Consider the following 27,645-nt stretch of genomic DNA (forward strand, 5'->3'; position numbering starts at 1 on the left):
TATTTCCTGTATGTTGATGGTAACATGAGATTTGGCTGATCTCATTGTTAACAGCTCTCCATTCCTCATCGTTATGGCAAACTATCACTAATGCTGCTCCTCTGTCTTCAGAAGCCTCTTCTCCTACACTGTCTACAATTGTCTGATTATCTGAGCAATGACCTGGTTTGGATTTGGCAGATGAGTGAGTCTCTGATTTGCAGATTTGCATTACCTCATGACTTCATTTCATTTAGATCTAGTAGACTGCCTTTTTTTTTTTTTTTTTTTTAATGTTTACAAAGATTGTTCATTACAAAACATTTTTTCTGCTATATACATCAAATTGTAGGTGGGGCTCTACTGGACTGCTGGGGAATGGCACTGCTGGACTCTAGGGTTTGCAGTTGATCCCATGACAAGGTGAACAACACTTTCTGTGGGAAACCTCATTGCCCAGATTTCTGCTGTGAAGCCCCAAATCTTCAACATGATTTGCAGCTCAAGTCTATAATGAAAACGTGGAAATGAGAACTAATACTAGAGCAAACTAGAGCTGAAGTGTTGCAGACTGCAGATTCTCCTGCTGCAAATGCAGAACACAGAACCATGAAACTGCAATAAGAATCCAGGGAAGCTGTTTCTACCAAAGTGAATGAAGATGAAACTGCCCAAGTGGTTCAGCAGCTTTGGTATACCTCAACTATACCTCAACTAGGAACCTATTTCACATTACTCAAAGCACACTGTCTGCCACAGAAGGCTTCTGTCTTTGTAAAAGTTTTGTGATGACAGATGGAGGAGAAGTAAGAACTTATTCTGACCACTTCTGGCTGTGGTTTGGTGGGACAGGAGCAACCTTTAACAGCTAACATTTACACCATTAACAAATAATTGAAGAATCAAGGAACACAGTGCCCATATTGGAATGTGAAGATGGCTGCATTTCAAAACAAAACACAATTAGAAAATAGCAATCAATTAATCAGGAATCATCACAGACCAAACTAATGAGAGTCATTGAAGCCCAGATTATATTTTCAAGCAGCACCAATCAGTAAATGTTTGTACGATAGCATATAACAACACATGTTGGTAATATAGTGTAGTTAAAAACAACAACAAAGACAAAAACACTAAAGACAAACAACAGTAGAGATGCTTTTCATTCCAAACCCCATGTAATTACCATACTGGCAAAATACATGAATAGGAGCATTACCTTAAAAAGACCAGTGCTGCTGCTCATACAAGCACAACAGTTTCCTTGCAGGTGCTAGACTGATGTGCAGTAGCTCCGGGAACCTATCAGTGTGACTGGTTGTCAAAATCAGTTCCCTCTGAAAAAAAAAAAAAAAAAAAAGCAAAAATAAAAAAGAATGTGTATATTTTATGTTACAAAGATTTCTGCTTTTAGGAATAATAGTTCATGTGTGCCATGCAGATGTTTTTCCACTCCTTCCTTGAACAGCAGGTTCATCACCGGAGTTGGTGCATATCAACCTAGCTGGAGGGTCATCAGAGAGCTAACTAACCCCTGCATGTAGGGCATCCTGTAGGAAAAATACCTGTGCCTATGAAGAATCACCGTGTTAGAAGTACTTCCTCACTACTTATAGGCAAAAAGTGGTATTTGCTTAATAGCACCTGGGAAGCAATGAGGCACAAAGTCTTGTCCTGTTGGAACCACACATTAAACGCAACACAAAGTGACGAAGGAGCTGCTTCCTACCACCTGCTATCCAGCAATATCATTCTCCTTGGCACAATTTGCATTTCCTTTTTCCCACACTTTTGCTCCGTAAGTCTACAATGGAACATTTTGCATTTAAGGAGCAAAGAAATCACTTTCCTCTGTTTTCTGAACTGTGTATTCCACAGGAGTTGCAGTTTTGGGCAGTCTGTTGCATTTTTACTGGATCCCACACGTAACAGTGCTGACTCAAGGCATTTCTCAGTTGTCACATGAGCAAGTCTCTGCAACAAATGCTGCTGGCTGCTGACTTGCAGGGCATTCTAGGGCTCACCTGGGCTGGTACTCGTGGAACGGCTGTAAAATCCAGAGGGTGGAGGCTACAGCTCAGGCCTCAGTACAGCCTGACTTCAGAAAAACTTACAGTCATGGCAGAAGGGCACTGCCAGAAGGTTATTTTATTTTGTTATTCGAGCTGTTAGCCATGGATGGAGGTTTCAGCTTCCAAATGAGAACTCATAGTATTGAGTGAGCTCAGTGAACAGTCATAAGGACAAAATGATAAATGAGAATGTAGAAATGATTGCAGTCACTCTTTGGCTCATTAGCATGTGAAAATACAGTCTGGTTTCTGAAACGATTGGCACCACTTAGCTCCAATAGGGCAACTGTAAGGATTATTTTTCTTTAGTGAAAGTATTTTGCATAATAGCAGCCAATTGTATTCCTCAGGCATGCAAATTTTGATTCATTAGACATATACTGTCTCACTTTCTGACCTTACTTGAATATTTCACTAGGTTTTCCTCAAGCTAACTGGACAAGTCAAACTATTAAGGAGGCTTTTAAAGATGTAAGAAGTATAGTACGCACACATTTTTATATACAAATTCTTTATTAAAAATGTTTCTGGGATGGCCTGTAACAAAACTGTATCCATCTAGAGTTTAAAAAAAAAATAAATCAAGACAAAGCAGTAGCTATTACAGTGCATTAATATGTTTTCCATCATTCTGGAAGTCTGATCAGTGCACAGCAGTGTAAAAGCAAATACCAGTAAAACATGGTACCTACATATGTTGCAGGCTCTACAGTCTGAGGTATTATTTTACATAAATATGAAACTTGATTCAATTATTGGTTTGAAAAAACTTCATTTATTTTAATTTTTGTTTGTGGTTACAGTAGAATATAAAAAAATAAGAATTATTCCTAATATTTACACAATGACAAAACAATTGCATGGACTTCGTAACAAAAAGAAAGAAAATATATAGTACAGAGACATTTTCCACAAAATTTGACCCCATACTCAGAATTTAAAACACAAAGATCCAATTGCACCAGCAGAAGGCAACTCCATTATATTTTGTTATGCTTTGTTTCAGTTTCAAAATGAATGTTGTGTCCCTGATTATGCTAGCCTGCTTCACAACCACATTCCCCTTAGGGGTGAAACAGCATCAGAGTTGAGGCAACGTATGCTCTAGTACTAGAGAAATTTAAAGATGGCATTCACTCATCCCTGCTAGTTATTACTCACTATTTTGCTGTGGATCCTTCAGTGTCTCAGAATAGCTTTGTCCAAATAAGAATTTACCAATAATCTCTTATATAAGCAAGAGAGGTAATTTACAGATATTGCCAAATGCATATTAGTGCTTTAAAAAGCATCACAGCAAAATCAGTACCTTGCCAGAAAGTTTCATTCCTAAGGTAAACAGTAATTCCTCTCAAGGATGTCCATAGGGGACCATGGTTGGCAGCAGTACATACACAATCTCCAGCAGACCTCTTCACTATTCTTGCTATTAAAATCCCTCCATTTTTATATGGAGCTGCCAATGTGGAGTGCTTGTGACTTGAGTAAGGATAACAGCTAAAATGTTTGGGGCTCTCAGAAGGTAGGACACAATGCAGGTCCTAGAGACAACAGACTAACAGTAATCACCCACCCACCGGTCACTCCCTGTCATAAATAGCTATATATTGATGTCTTAAGATCTCTTATTTAAACCTCTGTCCCCTCCCTGGAAAACAGAGTGTTATTTGTGCTGATACTGCTGTAAAAATGGGTGTTAAACTGGTTGAGCACTGAGTTGCCATAGCCGAGGTGACTGGGAGGCATAGAATTGGACCACTCTCCCACAGCATGACTGGGGACGTTAGAGAGTGGAGAGTAGGAATTTAAGCCTACCATATTCTGTCCCATTTTGTCAGTGGGTTCAGCATTAAGTCCCAGTGGCACTGAGCGGCCCACTGAATTAGAGCCGTTAACGTATGCAGTCATACTGGAAATGAAATTATTAAGGCATGGACTGCTGGAAGATGGAGGCGGAGATCCTTTATCGGGTAGGTTGTCAGTCCCAGATGATGAGTTTTCCAAAAGATCCTGATGCTCTACAGCTTTGGGGCTGCCAGTCAAGGAACTGTCCTCGGATTTCTCAGATGTAAGATGGGCAGAACTAGCCCCAATATCAGATTTCCTTTTCCTCTTCCTGCGAAAGTTGCCATTGTCAAACATCTTTTCACAGTTTGGGTCCAGAGTCCAGTAATTCCCTTTGCCTGTCAAGGATGGACAAACACATATTTTCTCTTTTAAACTATGCCTGCAGTCAGCAAAGAACAGTTATCTTTGACTTTTCAATTATTTTCACAGAAACAGAAAATTTGTGTGAGCAAAAAATACACGTGTTTTGTAACCACACAAAAGCAGAAGTCTGCTGAATTCTGAAAAAATAATTAAGTTTTCTCTCATGTCCTGTAGCCCTGACTCTACACACAGCTAGAACTACAACTGGAGCCTCTAGAAGGACTAGTTAGTTTTGCTTTTTGTTCTTCTTGGTGGGGGAGTAAGGTTTTCACTAAATAACTGGTCCTCCAAATTTACAGCAATAAGTAATCAAATGCCATAATGGGTTGCTCCTGCAGATTCAGTGGGGTAGGATAGTTTACCAATGAGACAGAACCACATTTTTGGCTCACTCTGGCAACATAATTGAGCGGCTTATAAATGTCCCAAAAGGTTCTCAAGGGCTACTGACAGGGGAAAAAGAAAAAAAAGAGAAAAAAAAAAAAAAAAGGAAGAATCTGATGACATTTCACCAGTGGGTTGGAAACAGCCAAAGTGAGATTCCAAGCAAAACAGTGCTTGAAGTAAAACAAAAGCTGCCTGCTCTCCTCATGATAATTACTGTTGATTCCCTAAAGCTACTGGACTTCTGTGACTAGTCTGAATTTTCTTTATCCTCTTTCCATGAATCCTCAGTTAAGTTAGATATAATTCATATGCATTACACCAAATGATTTCTGAATATGACTTCCTCACGCTGATCCTGTGCTTGGTTCTGAGGAAGATTTAGCGCACTAAAGAATCTCTTTCTCTACAGAGATTTGATAAAGAATACTTAATCAGAACTCAGCTATGCATGCTTGCCTTCTAATGCAGCCCTGTGAAAAAAGAGAAGCTACTATGTGTATTAGATTAATCATGTTTAAATAGAGAGGAGAAAGGTAGGGGGAACTATACCTGGATCATCTTCATCTCTAGGCACCTTCTTGAAGCAATCATTGAGAGACAGGTTGTGCCGAATTGAGTTCTGCCATCCAGCTTTGCTTTTGTTGTAAAATGGGAAGTTGTCAGCCACGTACTGGTAGATCTGACTGAGAGTCAACCTCTTTTCTGGTGCTCCATGGATAGCCATGGCAATAAGCGCAGAGTAGGAGTAAGGTGGTCTAACCAACTTCATAAGCTCTTCTTGGGATGGAAGAGGAAGCCAGCCAAGATCAGTTCCTCCCAAGCCGTGCATGTTTGGCAGGAGCTGCCTTTGCATCCCATAAGACTGAGGAATGAAGGGACTGGCATTGGATCCTGGGAGATACGGCGGTGGAGTAATGGAAGGTCCGTTCAGCCAGAGGTAAGGATTGGGTGTGCTGTTGTAGTCCGTTGTCTCAAAGGTGCTCGGTCGCTGCGGACTAGGAATATTTTGTGGATGGAAGAAGTTCTCGTAGTAGATATTCATTTCTGGAGGTTCTTGACCAATATTTGGAAACTGTGGGCTGCAGCGTGGTGGAGAGTGCGTTTGTGGATCAAAGGAGCTCATGCTCTAACACAGGCAGCTGATAAGTTATGACACACCTGTGCTAGTGCTCCTTTCCTGAGACAGGTGCATCACCTGTGCCCTTCCCTACTTACTTATGCACCTGTAAGTGTTTTGGCTTGGACTGCAGGCTCCGCCCCATGGCCCTGAGTGGCTGCAGATTAGGATGATATCCCTTTTGGAATGCTGGCAGTCCCAGCCAGTCATTGATGTCACATCAACCAAACGTGAAATTTACAACTGTTTATCTTCTAAAATGAACAAAGGAATTTTCCACTAATGTGATGCACGTAAAGAAAGCCTAAGGTACCTTGCAGTTACAACCCCTAATCAGACATCCACCTCTTTTTACCTTTTACAACAAAGATTTAGCATGTAGCTTTTGTTTCTTTTTAAATAAAAGCAGTTTTGTTATCTTGCTAGTAGCACTTAATAGTGCAAAAGCTATTGTCATTTGTCAATGAAACAGCAGGCATACTTTAAAAGAAAAGAAAAGAAAAAAGAAAGGAAAGGGAAAGAAAAGGGAAAGAAAAGGGAAAGAAAAGAAAAGGGAAAGAAAAGGGAAAGAAAAGGGAAAGAAAAGAAAAGGGAAAGAAAAGGGAAAGAAAAGAAAAGGGAAAGAAAAGGGAAAGAAAAGAAAAGGGAAAGAAAAGGGAAAGAAAAGGGAAAGAAAAGAAAAGGTCAGACCTCCTTTTCCTTCTGTAACTTTAATTGCAACTTCCTTGTACTTCCCCCTAGGCAATCACAGTACTAGAGGCAAATTCTGCAACAGGGTACTCACGTGAGTAATCTTATTGATGTAAACGGATTAATATTATGAGAAAAAAAAGCAATCAAGCTTAATAATCAAACCTTTCATTAGAGCTTAAATAGGTGAACTGAAATGGGAAATCTTTTGTTTTTTTTTTTTTGTTTTTGCTGCTTCCTCCTTGCTGCAGGACTGGTACAAGAAAGTCACAAAACCACTTAGCAGAATTTCCAAGGAGGAAAGATGTAATGCTTTTCTCAGCTAATTTCCAACTTCATTCAAGCTACGTAGACAAAAGTAGTAAATACTAAAATAAGCAGTAATTAACAAGCAAAAACCTCCAGCCTTGCATGGCACCCAGCACTTACAAATGAGAAAAAGCAGAGATTCAACCTCATTAACATCTGCCTCAGAATGAGGGCAGCTCTTAGACTGTACAACTGCACAGAATGCTCCACCACAGTTAAAAGCATACCTGCAGCTCTCTTCAGACAGTAGAAGTGATATCTGTGGGGTTTTTTTCTGAATCTAAGTGTACATATATACATATATTTGGAACCTGACTCAGCCTCAATAACCAAAAAAAGTCCCCAAATGGCAAGAAAGTCTGTAAGATAGTTCTAGTCCCATAGATTCTGCAGAATTGTGAGCTCTGATCTGTAGATTTGAATCCCTGGCTGAATCAAGGACTTTTTTAATTTGTCACACATTCATCATTTCACTTAATGATTTGTGCTGCAGCACGAGATTCCACCAAGATTCCCTGCTCCCTGTGACAGTGCTGTCATGTTCATATTGTTACTTTGAAAGGCATGAATTACAACTGAAATATTTAGTACAGGATGACAGAGCCAATGTTCATGCTCAGAAATGCCTCTATAGCTGTTAATTAATACACACACTGCACGTGAAATCATATGCACTACAGGTATGAATGAACAAATTGGTATTAGTTTGTGAATGCTAACTAGGCTATGCAAATACACATTAAGGAGACAAAAACTTTGTGGAACATAGTGGTGATGATTTATTTTTATGTGGCAACCACTGAACAAAAAGTGTGGCTAGGACAAAAAAGAAACAATGATCATTTTTCAGGAAATAACAGTGCAAGCACCTCTTTTCTCCAAGCAGTCTGAAACCAGTTTTCTCTCTGTGAGAATCACAGTTACACACATGTGAAAGGCTGAGCAACACTGCATACAGCTTCATAATTAATGTACTAAGTAAAGGTATCTTTTAAAATTTTATCTGCAGTCCTCAAAATACTTTTATTATAAATATTGCTATTAAAAACAAAATCCAAAACACAAAAACCTTTCAGTATTTACAGAAGAGTCAGTGGAATAACATTTTTAAGAAAAACTCAAATGAGCAAAAGCAGGAGTCAGTTTTAGAGTGAGCTAAGATACACAAGGTGGTGTGAAAGAAAACGTAATAAAACATTGCCTTCTGAAGAAAATACGTTTTTGCCACCCCAGCTTCTAAAAAAGGAAAAAGGAAAATAAAATAAAAAGGAAAAGGAAAAAGAAAGAAACTTTGTTATTGCTTAGGGTTTATTTGTATCAAGAAGTAAAAATTCAGCACGGATTTTTAGTTGCATCATCCAAATTGCTATTATCAAAGCTGTTCTGCATGCTTTACATAAAGTTAAAATGCACTGAACTGGGAGCTGGGTAAATACTTTGGCAATATGATGGGCTTCACAAAACAATCACAGAATCATTGAATGGCCTGGGTTGAAAAGGACTTCAAACATCATCTAGTTTCAACCCCTTTACTATGAGCAGGGTCGCCAACCACTAGAAAAACAAAACAAAAAAATGCCATTTTTGCAACCAGAGATTAATGAAGGCTCTAAAACTTCCTCTGAAAATTAATCATTACAAAGTTTTGATGCTCTTCATTTTTCAGAGGTCAGCCCTTAACTGTGCTATGCCAGTGCCTGAGAATCTGCTACTACCAGACCTACCTTCATGTGATATTCGAGCAAAGTATAGCACAGAACTAAGAAAAGCAAGCCCTGGGGTGAAGAATGGCAAGTACTGCTTTTAGAGCAATGAAATACAATGACAGTTGTAAGGTTCTGCCTATGTAGCTCTGGAAGTGCAAAGGTCTGATCCCTCCCCAGCAAGTGCATGCTGGCACAGCTTCTGCACAGACGTGATTTCATGTGCAACATTTTTCTTCCAACTGACTGTGCCTGATTTACTCAGAAAGAAATATAAACAACACCTGTAAAAATGGTACTTTGTCAGTACTATGGGCACACCTTACTGCCTGAGAATCACTGCAGTATTGCACTTCAGGTGCAGATGTTCATATGCAGGCAAAAGGCAGCACGGAAAGAGTAAACTTTGTTCAAGCTATGATTGCTCTCAGCAGGGCTTGTCGGAAGTGGAGTCAGTTGACCATAGCCAGGAGCACTGCCCTGGGGTCCTCACCACTGGGCCTGCTGTTCTTGGCAGGGCTGAGACAGGGTGGCAGCAATTTCAGACGTAAGACGGGAGAATGAAACAGTGAGCCTTCCATGTAATGAAACTGGGAACAGGTAATATGCTGGCATAGGTATTCTAACAGAACATGCTTAGGGCTGAAAAACACTAAAAAGAAAGGTGATGTTGGAGTCGTAATTTAGTGATCATTACCTCTAAAGGTCACAATGCATTGGATTTGGGGAGGTCTTTGTAGGCAGGATGCATCATATTTTTAATATTTAATAATTTTTTACTACACTGCAGTACTGCACAGCCCAGTGTGCACATGACTATCAATCATCACTCTTGATCAAACAGATTGTTCTCAAGTCTTATGTTAAACATAGATTTTCTCCTCTAGATTTCTCCAAAATGCAAGATTGAGGCCAACCCTCTGCAGAACTCTTCTCTTTGCAGGTTTTTAAGTCAGCTCCTATGTACTCATTCTAACTGCCAAAAAAGGTTAAAAAATTCATAGTAGTGACTTCATCCTGACAAAATTTGTAACATACTGTGTACTACTTCTTCCTCCTATAGCCATTATAAAGCAGCCTATGACATCTACTGTAGCTAATTTTCCAAAAATTGTTCACAGTTGGTCCAGATCAAAGTACCTACTGCCAGATAATCCTCTACTGCACAAATGTATTAAACTTCAGGCTGTATTATTAATATCGTGTATAACCCCAATCCTGGTGTAGCATCAAACCTTAGTGAAGAAAAGTTGATGTAAACTATTCATGTGGACACAAAGAAGGGGAAAAACTCGATTTAAGAAAAAAGAGATTACATCTACAACTCATTAAACCTAGCAATGCAGCCTGTTTCAAACAATTCACATATTGAGTTCAGAAACAATTCAGTATCCATCAGTAAGACATTTTTATGTAAAGACACTTGTCCATATTCTTATTTGCCTCATAAAGGACTTGTAGAAGTTTTAAACTCTTACTCCAATAATCATTAGCCCAGTGTATGCACAAAATAAACCACACCATCAGGAGAAACAAGATGCATCAGAAAAATGACGCATTGAGACCATTAAAAAAAGAACAGGGAATGCCAAGCAGTATTTTGAACCAAGAGAACTGAGCTTAATTTCTAGAAATACTGACTGAATATTAAATTAATGGAAAAGGTGTTGTTTAGGTCAGTGCCATTAATGAAGTAATGCTAGAATGACCTTAAATTTTTAAAAACTTATAGAACAAACCCATGGTGGATTTTTCATGCAACTTTATAACTGGAATTTTAGAAGACTTTAAAGCTTGAAGTGCTACTAGCTCTTTTCTGACCATGAGGACTTTGATAATAAGAGTAGTCATAACTCCTGCTTCAACAAAGACCTTTCACCATCTTACCAATCTTACAATATGGTACAGGGTGTTAGGGATCACCTGATTAATGTATTATCCATAACAGGCAGCGGAGAGCAAGAAATGCAGGACCTCCATTCAGCTGCCTGTGGCTCCCTTACAATCTGCTGCATTTACATGCACAACTGTGAGGGAGAGATGCCATAAGTTTAACCAGAGATGGAGAGTTTTTGCAACTAAGTTGTCTCTCAATTTTGGGAAAATATTACAAAGAGATACTCCAAACCATCACATTTTGAAAACATCACTGTTCCTACCAGCTTCCAAACAGCTGAATGCTCACCTCTTTTAGATTATCTGCTTTTTTTCTATGCCTGTCACTCAAAATGTTTGTTTTTGTTACTAGAGGTAAATGGTCCTAAAATCCAATGAGATGTATGAACGTCAGCTGTGTTTACTGAGCAAATTAATCTGCACACTTTTCCAAAAGCTTTCAGAATTTAAATTCCTGTGCAAGAAAATATTAGTAACATCCTAAGCTAATTCTGGCGAGTGAGATTTCACCATCAATTTGTATAGATAAGGCAGCTTCCCCTCACTGAAAAAAACGTTTTGGAACCAGGGTTTGTTTTGTTTTGTTTTGTTTTGTTTTGTTTTTTAATATATATTCAATTTTTTAATGTTTTATTTGCAGTGTCCTCTATGCCTGTTGGTACTGGCACAGCACACACACTTGGGGAAAATTAATTAGCAACTAAAAGTGCTAAGTGAATCGGTACAAGTAAGTGCAGTGAAAAACTCTATGGACACACCCAGTTATAGATAAACTTTGTTTTAGTTTAACCGAGATTTAACTGCAGTAAACTAAGATCATCTAACCTGTGAATAGGATGGTTTACAGCGTTGTTAATCCTTGCACTTCCAGTTGCTCCACTTTGGTTTTCCGGCAGATCAATAGTTTGTTCTGACGTCCGGGCACAGTTTGCAGCCACCTGCTTCCCCCTAGTGACAAGTTTTGAGAATGTATTGAGTTTAGAAACTCTAGAAGCAGCTTTATATGTTTCTATACTGTGACCACTACCTGCTTAGCAGTATTACATAAACCTAGATTAATAATTCTGAGACCCATAAAACTAACAATTGGTAAATGTTTTCAAAAATTCCTATTAGCATTATTGACTTGTCTGGTGAAAGAAGTCTAAATGCACTTGTTGAGAAAGACGACAAATTCAAGCTTTATGCATTAGTACTGCAGCACGAATCAAAGAACTCTGAAGACTGCAAGCAAAAGAAGTCACGTTGTAAAGATTTCACTTTCCTAAATATCTGTTAGAGAACCGGGGGGCTCCAACTGGAATGTGCTTTATGGTGTGACAACCACACCCACTAAAAGAGCAGTATCTAAAGCAGCTTGATCCAAGATTGCTTTCTTATGTATAAAAACTTAGGAGCAAACTTCACGTGGAAAATCTTCCCTCCGACTCTGTCACACTTTTTTTTTTTTTTTTATTCTTGCTGTTACAAGAATGCGAGACCTCTACTTCATGTAAATGTCTGTTCTTTGGCTGCAGGCCTGGAAACTCATGGCACAGGCACCATAAAAGACTGATTTCCTATGAGTTTCCTGTGCCTTTTCAATCAACCACCTCTTAAATCCCTTCTAAAACCACCAATAGCCACCTACCATCAGCTGAACTAGTCAAGTATTTGAGTTTATGAGCAGGCCTGTAAGTGTTTCTTTCCTGTTAATGAGGTGGGTTTCTGATAGAGGCATGAAGAATCTGTTAGGAAAGGCAGGCTGAATATCCACATGCATAATGGTGTGTATGTGGCTGCAGCACACATTAACAATCATAAAAGAAATCTTTAACACACAAACAGTACTTATAAAAGCATGGACACTCACAATGGCTATTTAATTCTAGGGTCTGAAATCCATAAGATCACTCATGGCACAGAGGGCTTTCTGCTATCCTGGAAGACGGAAAAAAAAAAAGTGCATAGAAAGGAGATAATTCTATCCAAAACCCAATCAGATGAAATTATGATCACATTTATTTAACATTTTAAGGTTATGAAATTCACAATCACTGCAGATTTGTTTGCAGAACAGTTAGTTATTCCTTTACAGTGTTAATTTTTAGCACACACTGCATTATGATGGCAAATCAGAACAGAAATTTGCAGATTGAGTCAGTAAAACAGAACTACTCTCATCACCCTATAGCAGTAAATGCTGTCAGTGCTGAAGTCCTTATATCTCTTGGGCAGCCCCAGGCATGTTGCCCAGTGTTCTATCAGGACCTTGAATGCTCAAGAGCAAGTTGGAATCAGTTCAGGAAGCACAAGTAAATATTCTAATATCAGTGGCTACTTCCAGGAGTTAAGGACAGGAGATGGCTGGCAAGTATTTTTCATGGATTCTTCTGCATCCTTGGGAAGATAGAGATATGAACCTCCAAACCTTAACAAGATAAAGGATCCTTACATTATTTGTCCTCTCTGGTCGTAAGGAATTTTAAAAAAGAGATAACTCAAACGACAGATGGGTTTTAAATTAGCTGAATTCTGTTGATTTCTACATGAGAAGAAATGCGTTTGGATAAGTAATTCCTTTTACTTTCTTACAGTCTGTATAATTGATCTGGGACATCTTTACAGAGAATGGCCTAGGGCTATATCATTTGTATTGATGTCAGCACATACAGAACAAATTTTTGTAGTAAAATGGCTGCTGTCTTAAAACACTGAGGACAATATATCAGTTAGTGCTAAAAATTCCCCTTTACCATTCAGCTTACTTGCTTACAGATTGGGAGAAACTTACCAGTATTATTCCCTTACAGCTTCTGTGTCTCAGAGACTGTGGTCATAGATAGTCTCTGCATTTCAAATCTCATGGAATGCAGAATATTCCAATGTGTTGATTTTACTGAGCTCTGTTCTTCACAGGCCAGGATGATCAAGCAGTCATCAGGCACCAATTTAAACATGAAGTAAGACGTATTCCAGACTGTGTATTACTAAGGATATAGAGTTCATGACATTAATTAGTAAATACATCTAGGCAAACCTACTTACAGTCTTTTAATGTTTTTAGTTTAACATATTGTTCTAACTTAACTTGTTGATGATTGCTGTGTCCTTTTATCAACTGTGAACTGGCAAGAAAAGGAAAAAATATATATTCATTTAAAATTATGGACTTTTGAAATTATGAAAAAATCCAATCCTATTTCCTTACCTTGCAGGACTGTGGCATCCCAAGACAGACACTGAGAATCCTGAGTTAACAAGTATTAGGAGAAATGTCAAGGAATTGATTATACCAGTCTGACAATTAGAGTTAGAGCCAAAAGCCAGACCAAACAAGATCAACAAGGAAAATGAAACGAGAAGTCCAATGATACCTAATGTATCTGTGGACTCAGTAGTGAACAAGTGATATGGCACATTATGGCAATTCACACATTAACTCTTAGTTCAAGAAAAGAGTGTGTTCTTGGGGTCTGTAAAATCTTTAATAAAACAAATTCTCACTGTTCAGAAATGTGGCCCTTGCTGCCCTACATTCCGAACACCTTCTGCCACATTACCCCAGCTAATTGTTATTGACATTTCAAGAGCATTAAATTCCCAAAGAACATGAATAATTCAGCCATAATTAATAATGAGAACGTGGACAGAATCATTACATAGAGCAAAGAAGGGCAGATTGAACACCTAAGCTAGTGCCAAATCATTTAAAGAATATTCTGGATTATCTTGATATAGCAGAATGCAAACATTTCCCTTGTTAGACCAGACCTCATTTTCCATTGAAAGCAGCTCTTCTGGAGCCAGACCACTATGAAAATAGCATTGCATTCCGTAACAGATAAAGCTTAGGTGTCTGTGTCTAAAATTCAGACATCTAGTACCTAAACATAAGTGGCATGCAGCTTAAATGCATCTTACATGGTTTGCAGCATAACAGCTTTCTGCTGGCCTACACACAAAACCTTAGCTGTACATGCAGTCTTTTCTATCCCATGCTAAACAAGTTATTACAGACTCACATTACCCAATGGTTACCTTAGTGCCAAACAATCCTGAAAGCCAGGCTGTTACTGTCCAGACTATCTGAAGTGTCTGAGGGAAATGAAATGCACTCTGCTACGAGAAGTACATGCAAACCTTGTTGTCTAAAGAAATGCTTTTCTGACCTTGCATGTTGAGAGGTGGTGGAGCCATACAGGTTACAGGTGATGTTACACATGCTTCATTAATTCCTTGGGACAGCAGCCAAGGCCTGATCCTGTACTGGAGTTGGGTTCTACCTTTTGAGCTTCATTTCTAAACAAACCATCAAGTTGGGTTCAGTACCATCTGAGTACACCTTCCTCTGCATATGCAAGATAAAAGCCTGCTCAGATTGTGACAGAAATGACAATAGTTAGTGCTGATTTATGTTTTTTTTGTTGCCAGGTTGCTGCACTTGCACCTTATTATCCCATACCATCACTTGTTGTTTATTTGGACTAAATGTCAGTATATACAGTTTCTGGAAACTTATGAGCTCCTACATGTCAAAACAACATCTTTTAATCCCAGTTCCATGTATACTCCATTCTTTCTTGACAGTTATTTTTTCTTAGTTATTTTTTCTTTTCTGCTCAGAGTTGATTTACATTATTTCAAGCTTGGAAGGCATCCAGAATCAGACTAGCATAGAGTTTTGAATCTGTGATATTGGACAATTAATGTAAATTCACTAACACTTCATCAATTAAGAGTGAATCTAAAACCTTGATCACAAATTACACAAACTGAATCAAAACACAGCCATGAACCTTAAACCACTACTTAAACAGTCAGCATCAGAATTGATTTTGACATCATGCTTGTGCTTTGCTGGTATTTGTCTTTGTGCTCTTCATTTCTTTCTACTCTTCACCCATTTCTATTTTGAATCACTGTATTTACTGTTCATATAACAGCTTGAGCTAATAATCTGTTATTCCATTCTCACATACAAGCATAGCTACAGGATATAATAGGCAGAAGATAACATTTAGTGTCTTTGTAAAGAATAAATGGATACTGACTCATCCTTTCCTCATTCCTTAGAAGTATAACTAAACTTTTTCTTTAAAATAATTTGATTTTGTGATATCAGTATTTCTTTAATGTATCTACAAATAATAGTGAAGGACAACCTGGGCATCCTCTTCCTTCTTCCCTCGGGTTAGCAAGATGCAAAAGATGCACCCCTCAGCCTTTCACTTAATCCCACTGAGAGATAACAACTCTATTAAACTGAGCTTGATATTTTTCCTGTATGCTTCCTCAGAAGCATTATCCATCAAGTAGCTGTGAAAAGAAAATGAAGCCAAAACAATACATCCGATTTCCATGCCAACAAACCCTGTAGTTAGTGTTAAAGCTAGACCCATTTTGGTTTTCTGCCTTTGATCATTTTCATCACTTAGAAATCTAGTATTAATGAATCCTGCATTTTAGTGCAGCATTAGCTCCTATGGCAAATATTTCAAACTTTTCACAGAAAACAATTGCTAATTATTTCTGAAGAAAACAGCTTCACATTGACAATCTGCAGAGAGTCCAAATTAATTAAATTATTCATGTAGAACATAAAATTGTTTACAGGCACAGAACAAACTCAAGTTGCCTTTACACTGATTCCACCACTTAGCAAGGAATAATTTTTATCTCTTTTTCTTCCCATATCCACATAAATGGCAGTAAGACCAGCCTCCTATCCACAACACTATAAATGTTTCTATTTTTGACAGATGCCTGAAGTATCCAAGTGCATGTGAAGGAAATCAATTATTCTCCTTGAGAAATTTTTAATTTTGGACAAACTACTTACCTTTAGAAAGAACTGTCAGGTTATTAAAAAAGAAAAGTGAAATGCTGACCTGTGTTGCTGTATAACTTCATGCTGATTAGGCATTAACTTCCAACTCTACCTCATCAACTGTAACCACAGAAAACCTATTTGGGATGCAGAAGCCTTGGGCTTGGATAGTTCCACTTGCTGTCAGTAAGAAGCTATTGACATATGTAACAAATATAAATATTCCAGTGAGAAAGGTTCAAGGCAAGTAAGGTTTTAATATTTTATTGATAAACAGCAGAAAATGCAACTTTTGTTTATCACACCACTGGTTGTCACATCCACTTGTACACATCTGAGTAAACTTTTGCACAGCTTTAATATAATAGCTGCCATTCTGAAAATAACCTGATCATACAGTGGCACAAAGACTCAACTTTGAGAAAGATACGAGGACACAGGTCAGTGTGGTAGGAGCAGCAGAAGAACTTGAGGACTGTAAATCCAACAGCCACAGAGTATAATCTTAGTGACTGTTTTGAACTGAGCCATCTGTTGCCTTGACCACACTGCCAGCAGTAGTTTAAAGGTAACCAGAATGTGTCTATACAAGCTACAAGATAGCAGAACTCACATGCTCTTTGAAAAGAACAGGACTTAAATGATATATATGGTAAGCACTGCAGATGACCTTTTAGCATCTTTCTTACCATGAATGAGTTTTTTAGCACAGGGAAAACACAAGGCTCTTTGATTTGTATAACCAGAGGCTCAATAAACTCCTGTTCTGTATCCCAGTAAACCCATCCTGTAATATTTGCTTTAGATATTATTCCTGTACCTGTATGGTGTAACTGTTATCAGAGCCCATGAATAACTTTGTTCATACTCTCTAGTAGTCACCTATATTGTTGGTGCCCCTCTTTACAGTAGACAGTGGTCCAAAATAGGATATATACACATATGTATATATAATTATTTTTGTTTGAAAAGTGGTTATTTAACAGAATGCATTATAGGTCTGTAGATGAAGATTTGAAATGCTGCTCCACAGGCTGCTTTCCATCTTCTAGAACTCTGGAAATTCGCTGCAAAAAGAGAGGAACAGAGTAACAGGTGTTAAAATGATGATTATATTGGGTTCAGTAATACCAATTACTAGCTTGTGCCCATACTCTGTGGTTAGAGAAAAAAATCATTGACCAAATTTTCATAGTTTAAACTCATTTCTCTATCCTGCAGAACCATAAATCTATATTTAAACCTGTTCACAGTATTTCAGTGATACTGTGCAAGCAGTATATTAGTAAATTTTAAAAGCATTCTTATCAAGTGCTTTTTTAGATTTGAAAAAAAGGGACATTTTGTTCTAATTTCATATGCAGTTTACATTTGAACGTGTATGGATGAGGTCATGTTGAAGAGTTGTTACTCCTCAGCCTTAAAAGAACATTACCTGATAAATTGAACATTATTTACACTCTACAAGCTTCAAATTAGGAGTATTTTTGTCCATACCAGAAATAAATGAGTATGGAAACATCTAACTGCTGAATATACTAAATATTGTTCTGGAAGCATCTACTTTCATATATATCTATATATAAACTGCATGAATTAATGGATGGACATGAAACCTGTTCACCAGAAAAAAGAAAAAGAAAAAAAAAAGAAAAAAATCAACAAAATACAGAAATCAATCTTATTTGAAATATCAGTAGGGAGGTAACATGTAAAACATTACAGATGTCACAGAATGCTTAAGCACTATGTATGTCAATAGCCACAAGCATCTGTGTGTCATCCTCTCCTACCTAAAAATAATGGGATAACTCAAAAACCTTTGAATCTTGATATCTGCACTGCATACTTTTTCTTGTTTCTCTCACACACTGCATTAAATTCAGTGGTGTTTAATCTTCTGAAATTTCCACACAAGTCAGAGAAAAGTTTACTACTTAGAAGGAAGGGAAACTCTTTCCAGACACATTTACTCCAGCGTAAGCCTATTTCTTCTTTATAACAATTATCTCATACAGCAGAAACTAACTCACACTCCTCACATTTGCCATATATGCAATGATTACCTTACTCTGATGCTAGTGAAACTGCACAATGTAACTCAACTGAACAAGAAATTACTGGTTTTGCTAGTGTTATATATATAAGTCAGAGAAAATCAGCAGGTCAAATGTGACCTCTTGTGGTACAGGTGCAGAAGTGCACATCTGCGCCTTTATGTTAAACGTATCAAGTACATCCTAACTTCAAAAAGCAGTCAGAGGCAAATTTTTGCTTACCCATAGAGTTTCCACTTCTCTCTCTGATGAGAGAAGCAAAAAAGATAACGGTTTAACTTAAAGTCTCATGATGTTTTAAAATGACTTCATTTTCGTAGCTTAGAATTTTTAAAGAGGCAGCTCTTTTTACCATAAACACACAGAACTTACCATTGTTTTAAACAACTGATTCACCTTCTTTTTCTTGACGGTTTTCTTATCACCATCTGAAGTGGAAGGAAACACTGGCTGACTCAGCCTGTGTGATGCAATTGTTTCATCAGGTGCCACAGAGCTGACAGACAGAGTTAATCCTGAGAACAGACCGTTGTACAAAACAAAACAAAAAAGGAGAGTCAGAGAGACATAAAGCAGAATTTGAAATATCTAATGCAATTATTAGAGAGAAAAAAGACTTTTGTAATCTAAACTTACTCCTCAGAATACTGAGCTTCATTGCATTCTAAATGAACAGTGAAAAAAAAATCAATACATTTGATTCATAGATTGAGTCTGGATAGGAAACTACTGTTGTATTGTAATAAATGCCTGTTGTAGCCATATAGAAAAGATAGGGACAATGAGAGGGTTAGATGAAGTGCAAGCTAAGAAGCCAGATATGGTATGGAAGAAGCATGGGGCAAAGGACACTGAAATTTTGTCTGTATACTCTGGCCTAGAAATAAGTTTAAGTTATACTTTTCCCTTCTCTATTACACAGTCATAAGTTTTCCTGTGGGCAGTTGTGTTACTTCATTTCCCCTTCCTCTTTCTCAGAGGAAGGCTTATAAGATTATTCTCTAAAATGAATAGCAGAAGTTGACAACGTTACTATTGGGCAATCTCTGGGGAAATTCACCTGCCAAAGCAAGCTACAGAGCATTTCTTCCTGCATGAAACCCTCTGATACTGTGCTGACTGAAGACTAGAGAAGCCCTTGCTTCTGCAAGTGATGCCCTATAGATCAGAGAAGATGAATAAACATTGCCTTTTTGAACACAAGGGAATGCTCATACCATACAAGGAAGCAAGATCCTGAGCTCCAGAAAGATTTTTAGAACTTGTATGTTAGTACTAGGTAGTGGTGTTATCAAGCAATAGTCCAGCCTCACATGCACAATGCACACTTAAGATGTAATCTTTGTCTCAGAAGCTCAGGGCCACGCACAGATAGCTGCCTGCTTCTGCTCAGGGCAATCCCTTCATCATTTTCTTAAGTTGCCAAGAAGTGCAGAATGCTCACAGTCTTACCACAAGGAGCTTACCTGGAATTGTTGGCATAGAACGACTGACAGAGCTCATCTGCTTGAGAACAGATGTTTTCTGAGGTGCCACTGCATGTTCTGAGAGGTTGGTGTCGCTCATGAATTCGTATTTCCTTGACAGCTGTTTTAAAATAGTGTAATGCTATTAATAATGAAGTGGGATATAAGGAACAAAGATCCAAGCAAAATAATGTTTTGTGATAAGGATATGAGATATGTCTGAAAGGAGGTTCTGGCAAGGTGGGTATCACCTCTTCTACTTAACTAATGATAGGACTAGAAGCTTGTCCTGCTTCATTCAAAATTTTCTCAACTGTGAAATCAAATGTTGAACTTGATAGCCAATCAGCCAAAAGTCAACCATTCTGCAGTGAATCGAGTTTTTACCTTCCTTCCTTTTCTATCCTTAAGAAAGAATGGGTCAGTGTAACTTCCTGCAATGTACCTTTCCCCCTTATTCTTTTAGGGATCTTTGAACTCATAGGTCAATAAAAAGAGAGAAAACTTTTTCAGACGTGAATTTAACTGCTTGCTAGTTTCAAGTTAATATGTAAAGATAAAAAACCATCTCTCTAAGACTTGATTAGAATAGTTAGAAGAGCTCTGAACTAAGATACTCATCTCCCAAAAGAATCTTAGCTTTCTATTCAACTCACTTTCCCTTTGATGATTCCTCCAAAATTTTTTATCAAATGACTTGCACTCTTTTTCATTCAGCAGTCATGCAGTGCCTGATATTTTAATTTAGATAGGGCTTGTCTATCAAGAGGACATCTTTGAGATTTTTTAAATTCTTTTTACACTATATGAAGTCTCCTGAGGACTAAAGTATTAAAAAAAAACCTCAAACACTGTGTGCATTATATAAGACATTCAATGATCTATTAGTGTGATAAAGGCACTCAGATGATCTGTGAAGTGAGAGATACCAGTGCTTCCAAACTTCAGTCTGATACCATTTGAGGAACACTGTTTGCAGTCTTGCAGTTTTCTAACAGCTGCATGTTCCATAACAAAGTACAAGAACTACAGGACTCATCACTTTTGAAATAGCCCTGACTACAAGGAGCTGCCATGAAGTGTCAGCACAGTGAATTTCCTCTCAACAGGAAAGCATGTTTAACCCTCACAATATAGTACTCCATTTTAAGTTAAACAGACTTTGGAATTCTGCAGCTATAAAGCTATGCTATCTGTCATCATAAACATATAGAGAATATATCTGATTTTTCCACTGATTTGTTTCTTAGTATCTTACAAACCTCATTCACAGCAGGTCAGATTGCCTCTCTATCCTGTGTATTTCCTTTTATGACAGCTAGAGTTCTATGTGATATATATATTTTTTGGATAAGAAAAGGATTGATTTCCTCTTTTTATGGATTATAAAATATGACTGAATCAGTAACATACACATTTCATATCAGAGATGGAAATATCAGGTGCTGTCTTCTCATCAACAAACACCACACTGCTTCTTTTTGTTCTTTTTTTGGACCTTCTCATCTTAACTTCAGGGTTAGGATTAATTTGTGGAGCATTCTTCTCCAATTCTGACTTCACTGGTTTCGGTAGCGCTACTTCCAGATCAAAGCTGCACGAGCAAAGAAGAAAAAACAGAGAAGTTGCTGAATGATATTTTCAAAGCCACTTGTATTCTGACATAATTTCCCCGTGAAATATAAATGCAGGTCATCCTTTCCCTTGACTTTCTAACCACTGGCAGAAAGTACGTGATGTGTTTCAGCTAGCAACTGTAGATACTAATAAAGATGCCTGCCTTTCAGGAGGTATTACAATGTCTTCAAATGTTGTAAAGATTGTAAAACAGTAGTAAGAAGCACAGATCTCTTTTTGAACATGTGTGCATTAGCTCAAGTACTCCTAGAGAAGATGGGGTGAGATCTCATAAAGAGGATTTATGTGGGGTGATGGTGGTGCTGGAAGCAAGACCTGTTATTGAACACAGTGGAACAGGAGTAATACTGTCTCTAATCATGTTTTAAATGCATCCTCCTTTTTATTTCAGCATATGCGACAACAGTGCATGTAGTGATAAAATCTTCCTCCAACACTCTTAAAATCTTTATGATTTAAATATTGGGCTATTTTTAGTTTAATTAAAAAAAAATATGAAATGAATGCTAGCTTTATTCCCTCTCTGCTGATGAAATTGAACATGGGGGCTGATATTATTTTACAGCTTACAAACAGGTAAAGCAAAATACGTTACTTTGCTGAGCCATCTGAGAGACCATATCATGAGAAAGCACAACAGGTGCATGACTCAGCTGCTTAGATACAGTTTCCTGGTTACATATGAGGTGCCCAGCTTTGTTAGAGACATGAGTTGGTAGATACGACACAAATCATGGTTGTGTGCTACACACTTAGATATGAATGTTAGGAAAAAAACCTCATAAAGTGATACTATGCAACTTTGTTAGAAAACTCAAACCTGGGATCATTTAAAATTTAATTAAATTAAAAAGGGTTTAACACTGAACTGTCAGTCAAACATGCAAGAAGATAGGCAGATCTTAGGCAAATTGACTTCCAAGTTACTGTCATACACCTTTAGACCTTCTACTTTTCATAAGCCAAATTCTCAAAAAAAAGAGATCAGATGTTAAAAAACAATCACAAACACTGCACCATTTTATATATGCTTTGCTTGTGAAGAAACTCTGTGCCCAAAGGATCATTTTTTAAGCACTCAAAACAACTTGTGGATGAAAAACTAAACAAAGATATCTACAACTGTTCTTTGGAATTCCACAACTTTTTTTTCCAGAGTTGCAGTTAAAAAAGTATAGGAGGACACCCGTCCTTCTCCCCATTTCTTTATGTTTTTCAATTAATTATTTTGTCATTCAGGTTGTTCTGAAGAAATGTCTTCCTGAGTGAGACTCGAGTGTTGTTTGGAGGAAATGATAACGAAAGTTTAAATAATTTCTGCATAGCCTGAAGAGACTGCTAGTGGGCTTTAACCTTGAATGCCTCTTTATTCTTCTAGTAAATCTTTTAGTTTCATCCCATAAAACTGGCTTAAAAACAGGACTCAAAGAATGACCAACCTTTCTGGAGCAATTTTGTTTGGAGTGGTGCAGTCTGAATTCATGGAAGTCATTGAAATAACCGACAGCTGGCGATAGGATCTCAGCATTGATCTTGGCCGTCCCACTCTCTTGTCATCAAAATCTGGCTATAAGATGAATAGAGGAATATTTTCTATCAAGCACGTTTGGGTCAACCTTATTTCATCCCTTTTCTCTAGGTTTAAAGACAGCACAGATGTTTTAACAGTTGGTATAAGTGAAGTTATTTGCTACCATTAATTACTGTGATTGTTTCCTCTTCCTGGATACACTCCTAGGGTCTTAACCTAAGACCTCTCAAGATCTAAGTTACAGTGAGTAGCTAAACAAAATGCAATTTATAGCTTTAGTTTGTCCTTCCTAGAAGACTTTAATCATGCTCTGTCTTCAATACAACAGCTTCTGCCATCACTGCACATTAATATAGCCTTTTTCATTATATGTTTGCTGACGAAGACAAAATTGTTATTTCCCAAATAGCCAGACAGGAAGAACAGGAGGATTCTCCATGTTCTCATGTATCCATCTTGTACAAAATCATATGTTACACCACATCTCTCTGCAAAGCATGAAAATATTAATCAGCTTGATGTTGACAATTATTTATACTTTGCAGCCTGATACCAAATTAACTGAAAAAAATCTGATATATTTCCAAATGCTTTCTTGTTCCTCATTGCTAACAAAGCAGGGACAAGAACAGCACTTCTAGAATTGTTTTCTTTCTTCAGGACTGACCTCTGGGATGCAGAATTATAGTGTGCTCTGTTCATTTCTTGGTCATATATTTCTGAGATGAGCATGGCAGCCTTTGGCTCATCACTGCATCATGAAATAAGCCAGATTTTTGAGCATTTCCCAGTGCACAAATACCATAAGTTACTTTTCCAGGCTACTACAGTTGATCACAATTTAAACATATCTACTACATTTTAAAAACATTTCAGACTAAAACACAGGCTTTTTTTTTTTTTTTCTCCTCATTATTCAGAAAGTATTTGGCTTTCCACATTGTTTGTATCAAGACTGATCTTCACAAGATTTGGAAACATATTCAGTGCCAAGAACTATTTTCAAGGTTTTTTTTTTTTCTGCAGAGCTTTCGTGCATTACTTTTCCTTCTCTTTTAATAAAAAAAAAACTTGCCAGCTATCAAAGAGAAGTAGACATGGCAAAATGGCAGTAATGCCACTATTCTCCCGTATTTCTTTTTAGTATCAACTAATTTTTTTTAGTGTTACTTACATTATAGATTCTACTTCACAATACAGCTGAAGTAGTTAGCACAGGAAAACGAATTTCAGATCAAAGCTCTAAGATACTGTGAAAAACTAAAAATCTGAGAAGCACAAGAATTTGCTTTTACTTCCTTGTAAGGAAGTAGAAATACTATAAGGAAGCAGAAAAGAATTGTCATTTTAATATAAATAATAACATACTCCAAATCTTTCAAAATGAGGAATGCTTAATAGGTCAGATGATTCATCAACTATCTGGCTAAAAAAACTCAGGTCTTATTACCTTCAGATCACAAGATAACTCATGAGAAACAAAAATTTAGTACATGCTTTTGTTTAGAAGAGAAGAACATGATATGTACTAAGTAAAGAAAGTGGAAGAAAGGAGTTAAAAAGGACACCAATACCAATTCTCTGGCTCCGTATTGTTTTTCCACTTTCGCTTTTAAATGCTTGAAACATTCCTCCATTCTGTCATGGAAAGGACGAAGGTTTTCGGAAACTCTTCTTTCATGAATTTTAATTCCAGCCCCCAGGAAGGGTATCTTGAAGAGGGCAAAAGGAAGAAAAAAGTGAGAATATCAACTGAGTCTGACAGGTCCTCTAACTCTATTTCGATTATCTGCTAAATGAACTACAAAGCTGTTACTGTGATTGATGGATAGATTTATTAGCTGACGCTGAGGTGACCAGGAGTGATGTTGCTGTACAGGAGCAGCAAAGAGGCAAATCAGTACCAGCTGGAAAGGGCTCTAGAAAGTGGACTTGTTCAGTCATAGTGAATTTTTTTTTCTGTACTTTGCATTTAATGTTAAAGTCTTATGAAATGAAACATGTGAGTTTAAAATAAGTAAGAAAATCTTTAGATACCTGCTCTTGAAGATGCCTGCCGTGGTTTATAAGAAATATGGCAGGGATGAAAATTATCCACATGGTCTCTCAGCAAGTCATTTCAAACTCTTTCAAATAGAGGAATAAGTGGCTCACTGAAATCAGTTACTGGAGGCTTAAGTGTGTGATCATTTTGACAATTTTTGCAGCAATTTAGCATGCTAATGCCTCATTACTGAAAGGTGACCTCTTCCTTTCTCCTGGAATTTATTCTGCAGATTTCCTTTGCATTATGCACATCTCAAAAATAAATCAGTAAGTTCTTCAGTACAGAAAGAACGACTCAAACCAGAAGCAGTTTTCACTAACCAAACTGACTACATTGTGTTACCCCTGTGCTTCCCTTTTCTCAAACTCATATTTCAGGAATGTTTTAGGAAAAAGTATTTCTGTATCAGCTAATGAAACAACTCCTTCTACTTGAAATTTCTTAAAAATCCTCGCCCTTTGCCAGATGGAACAGCTTGCTTGTCAAATAAAAAAATGAAGTAAATGTATAGTGAAGCAAGTATGATAGTTACAGTACTTTTCTGTTTTCTCTTCCCTAAAATTCCTTTCATTGCTTTTATATTGCTACTGATATCTCTGCTATATTAATAACATCCAGTTAAAAACAAATAAAAAGTATCTTTGAAGATGGTGGATGACATACTTTTACAGGCTGTTTAATAAGTGTACTCATGAAGACAAAATTGTGGTGTTTCTCTTTAAAATAGAATGACTTTTCATTACTCTTCAGTCCTTGAAAATGGTGATTCATGAGATTTGTGCAACAGACTTGTCTACCCTTCTGCAGGTAACACTTCCTAACTACTTTACTACAGAGCTTTAGCTACTTCCCAGTAAAATTTTTTCTTGTGTGTTTTGTTCTGTGCTTTTTTTTTCAAATCCACTTAGATTCCTTTTTGAGTATTGACCATATAAGTGCAATTAATATTGTATACATCACTCTTCATTAACCTCCTTGTTTTTTATTGTAGTTCAATTCAATGCACCTTTTAGAAACATGGTATTAAAAACTTATCTATTGAAGACAAAAGATCTATCTATACTCCCTAAGAGATTTACCAAGCCAGGTCCAGATTACTATTTTACTTCCTCATGCTACAACCATCAATTCATAGCACTGCATCCACTGAGTACTTCTGATGTTCAGAAAATGAGCCAGTGTTGGCCAGTGATACAGGAGAAAGCTGTTAAGGTTGGTGACTCAAAGAAATCACCAAACGGTGAGGAATTAAAATGAGATGGGAAGAAGCATCAAAAACTTTAAGAGAATAGTAAGAGATTCCTTTCAATTAATAAATTTTTCAAATAGTTTTTCAAGGCTGCAAGAGGAACAAAAGGTTTCTTGCTGTTACTAGTCCAAGTTTTTAAAAGGATGGCATCAGATTAAGCCAGCAAGAAGGATTTATTTTTTTTTTAAATGAGTCAGATACTACAAAGAAAGAGATATGGAACATAGAAATGAAATATGTTAGGCCATACACTTCTGATAGTAACATTCCAGATCTGCTCACATTATTTCATTACATGTCTCTTGCAAGGAGATCACTATATTTTAGTTTGATACAGCAATTGCTATGTATATTAATTTACACAGCAAACAGCTCTTTCTCATTTAAATCATCTAGGTTTCAGAAGACCTCAGAGTTTTCTTAACAAAATATGTTGTGCAAAAGTTAAAGTCTCCCCTCATAGTCATTCATTATGCCATGTATTGCTGTCAATAACTTCTGTTTGGATGAGATAATGCAAATAGAACTGAGAATTTATGAGGTCATGTTTTCTCTTCTCCATTATCATAGGAAATGCTCATGAGAAGAGTTTTTTCCCTTAATTCTAGCAGAAATAGAGTTTTTTTTCTTGCTACTACCTCGTGTAAGTACATTCTTATCTGCAAGGACAAAAGAGCTCTGCAGGTTAGTTGGCTTAAAAACAAAACAAGAAACAACCTCAGTGCTTCTAGTATAGGCAGAATATTTTGCTTTCCCCTGGAGATAAGATTTCAAAATATTCGCTAGCAGTATTCCATGCTGTTTGCCATAAAACAAACACGTAGCAACAATCTTGAATGGTCACTGAGTATGAAAATAAGTGCTATGAGCAACTAGCATTTCATTAAGATTTCTTAAGATTTCTCATGTAAAACAAACCAACCAATCCATAAACAAACAACAATAAAGAAAACCCCCCAAAAACAACAAAACAAAGCTGCCTCTAGGAAAGAGCTCAAGACAATTCATGCTTGCAAATGCTTGTTTTCCAATCACTTCATGCAGTCCTTAAATATACAACCTGAGTTTGAAGTCTTGAACCTTTTAACCACGAACATAGCCTATTATATATACATTTTGATAAACCATTCCAAATGGTATTTTCCACAAAGTACTTAAATTCTTTTCTGGCCCACTGCTTTCCCCAGGCCATAGGAAGCTGGTATAGGTAATTCCCCTGATTCTGGTAGCATTATCCTGAGGAAATAAGATGTAATTTTTGGAATTAAGCCATTTCTTCTATTTTTCAGATTAAAAAAAAACAAACAAATCTGAAGGACTGGGCAGTTTAGATCCCCAAGAGCATTGCAGCAATTTATGCTACATCACATGTTAAAGAATTACTGTCATGCTGTTTTATCAGTGATCTCAGGGGATTTGTAACAGAATTCATGCTTCCTACTGGGCTTTAAACTGAAAGGGTTTAAATCCTTTTCTCTTTT

At 37.2% G+C, this 27,645-nt stretch overlaps 2 protein-coding genes across 2 annotated transcripts in view; both read right to left on the reverse strand.

Annotated features, from left to right (window-relative positions):
* Positions 1-2,548: 2,548 nt before the first annotated feature.
* Positions 2,549-6,661, reverse strand: FOXI1 (forkhead box I1). The gene is made up of 2 exons (XM_003210262.5): positions 5,202-6,661; positions 2,549-4,237 (listed from the first exon to the last, which is right to left on the reverse strand). Exons 1-2 carry the CDS (start codon positions 5,773-5,775, stop codon positions 3,684-3,686), a joined length of 1,128 nt encoding a protein of 375 aa, XP_003210310.1. The 5' UTR covers positions 5,776-6,661; the 3' UTR covers positions 2,549-3,683.
* Positions 6,662-16,424: 9,763 nt separating this feature from the next.
* DOCK2 (dedicator of cytokinesis 2) overlaps positions 16,425-27,645 on the reverse strand; it is a 158,750-nt gene continuing 147,529 nt past the window's right edge. The window contains exons 47-52 of the mRNA XM_010718884.4: positions 24,443-24,580; positions 22,777-22,904; positions 21,113-21,293; positions 19,700-19,820; positions 18,606-18,748; positions 16,425-17,243 (exon numbers count right to left, since the gene is read on the reverse strand). Coding sequence (XP_010717186.3) covers positions 17,169-17,243; positions 18,606-18,748; positions 19,700-19,820; positions 21,113-21,293; positions 22,777-22,904; positions 24,443-24,580 — 786 coding nt within the window. The 3' untranslated portion in view covers positions 16,425-17,168. The remainder of the gene's footprint in view (positions 17,244-18,605; positions 18,749-19,699; positions 19,821-21,112; positions 21,294-22,776; positions 22,905-24,442; positions 24,581-27,645) is intronic.

The sequence above is a fragment of the Meleagris gallopavo genome, chromosome 15, assembly GCF_905368555.1.
Source record: "Meleagris gallopavo chromosome 15, MGAL_WU_HG_1.1, whole genome shotgun sequence".
Taxonomy (NCBI): domain Eukaryota; kingdom Metazoa; phylum Chordata; class Aves; order Galliformes; family Phasianidae; genus Meleagris; species Meleagris gallopavo.

Bases quoted from the DNA above. Each gene is read 5' to 3' on its own strand.
- FOXI1 (XM_003210262.5), bottom strand. From the start codon at position 5,775: ATGAGCTCCTTTGATCCACAAACGCACTCTCCACCACGCTGCAGCCCA. The intron at 4,238-5,201 runs GTATAGTTCCCC...CATCCTTGACAG, and splicing joins TAGAGATGAAGATGATCCAG to GCAAAGGGAATTACTGGACT.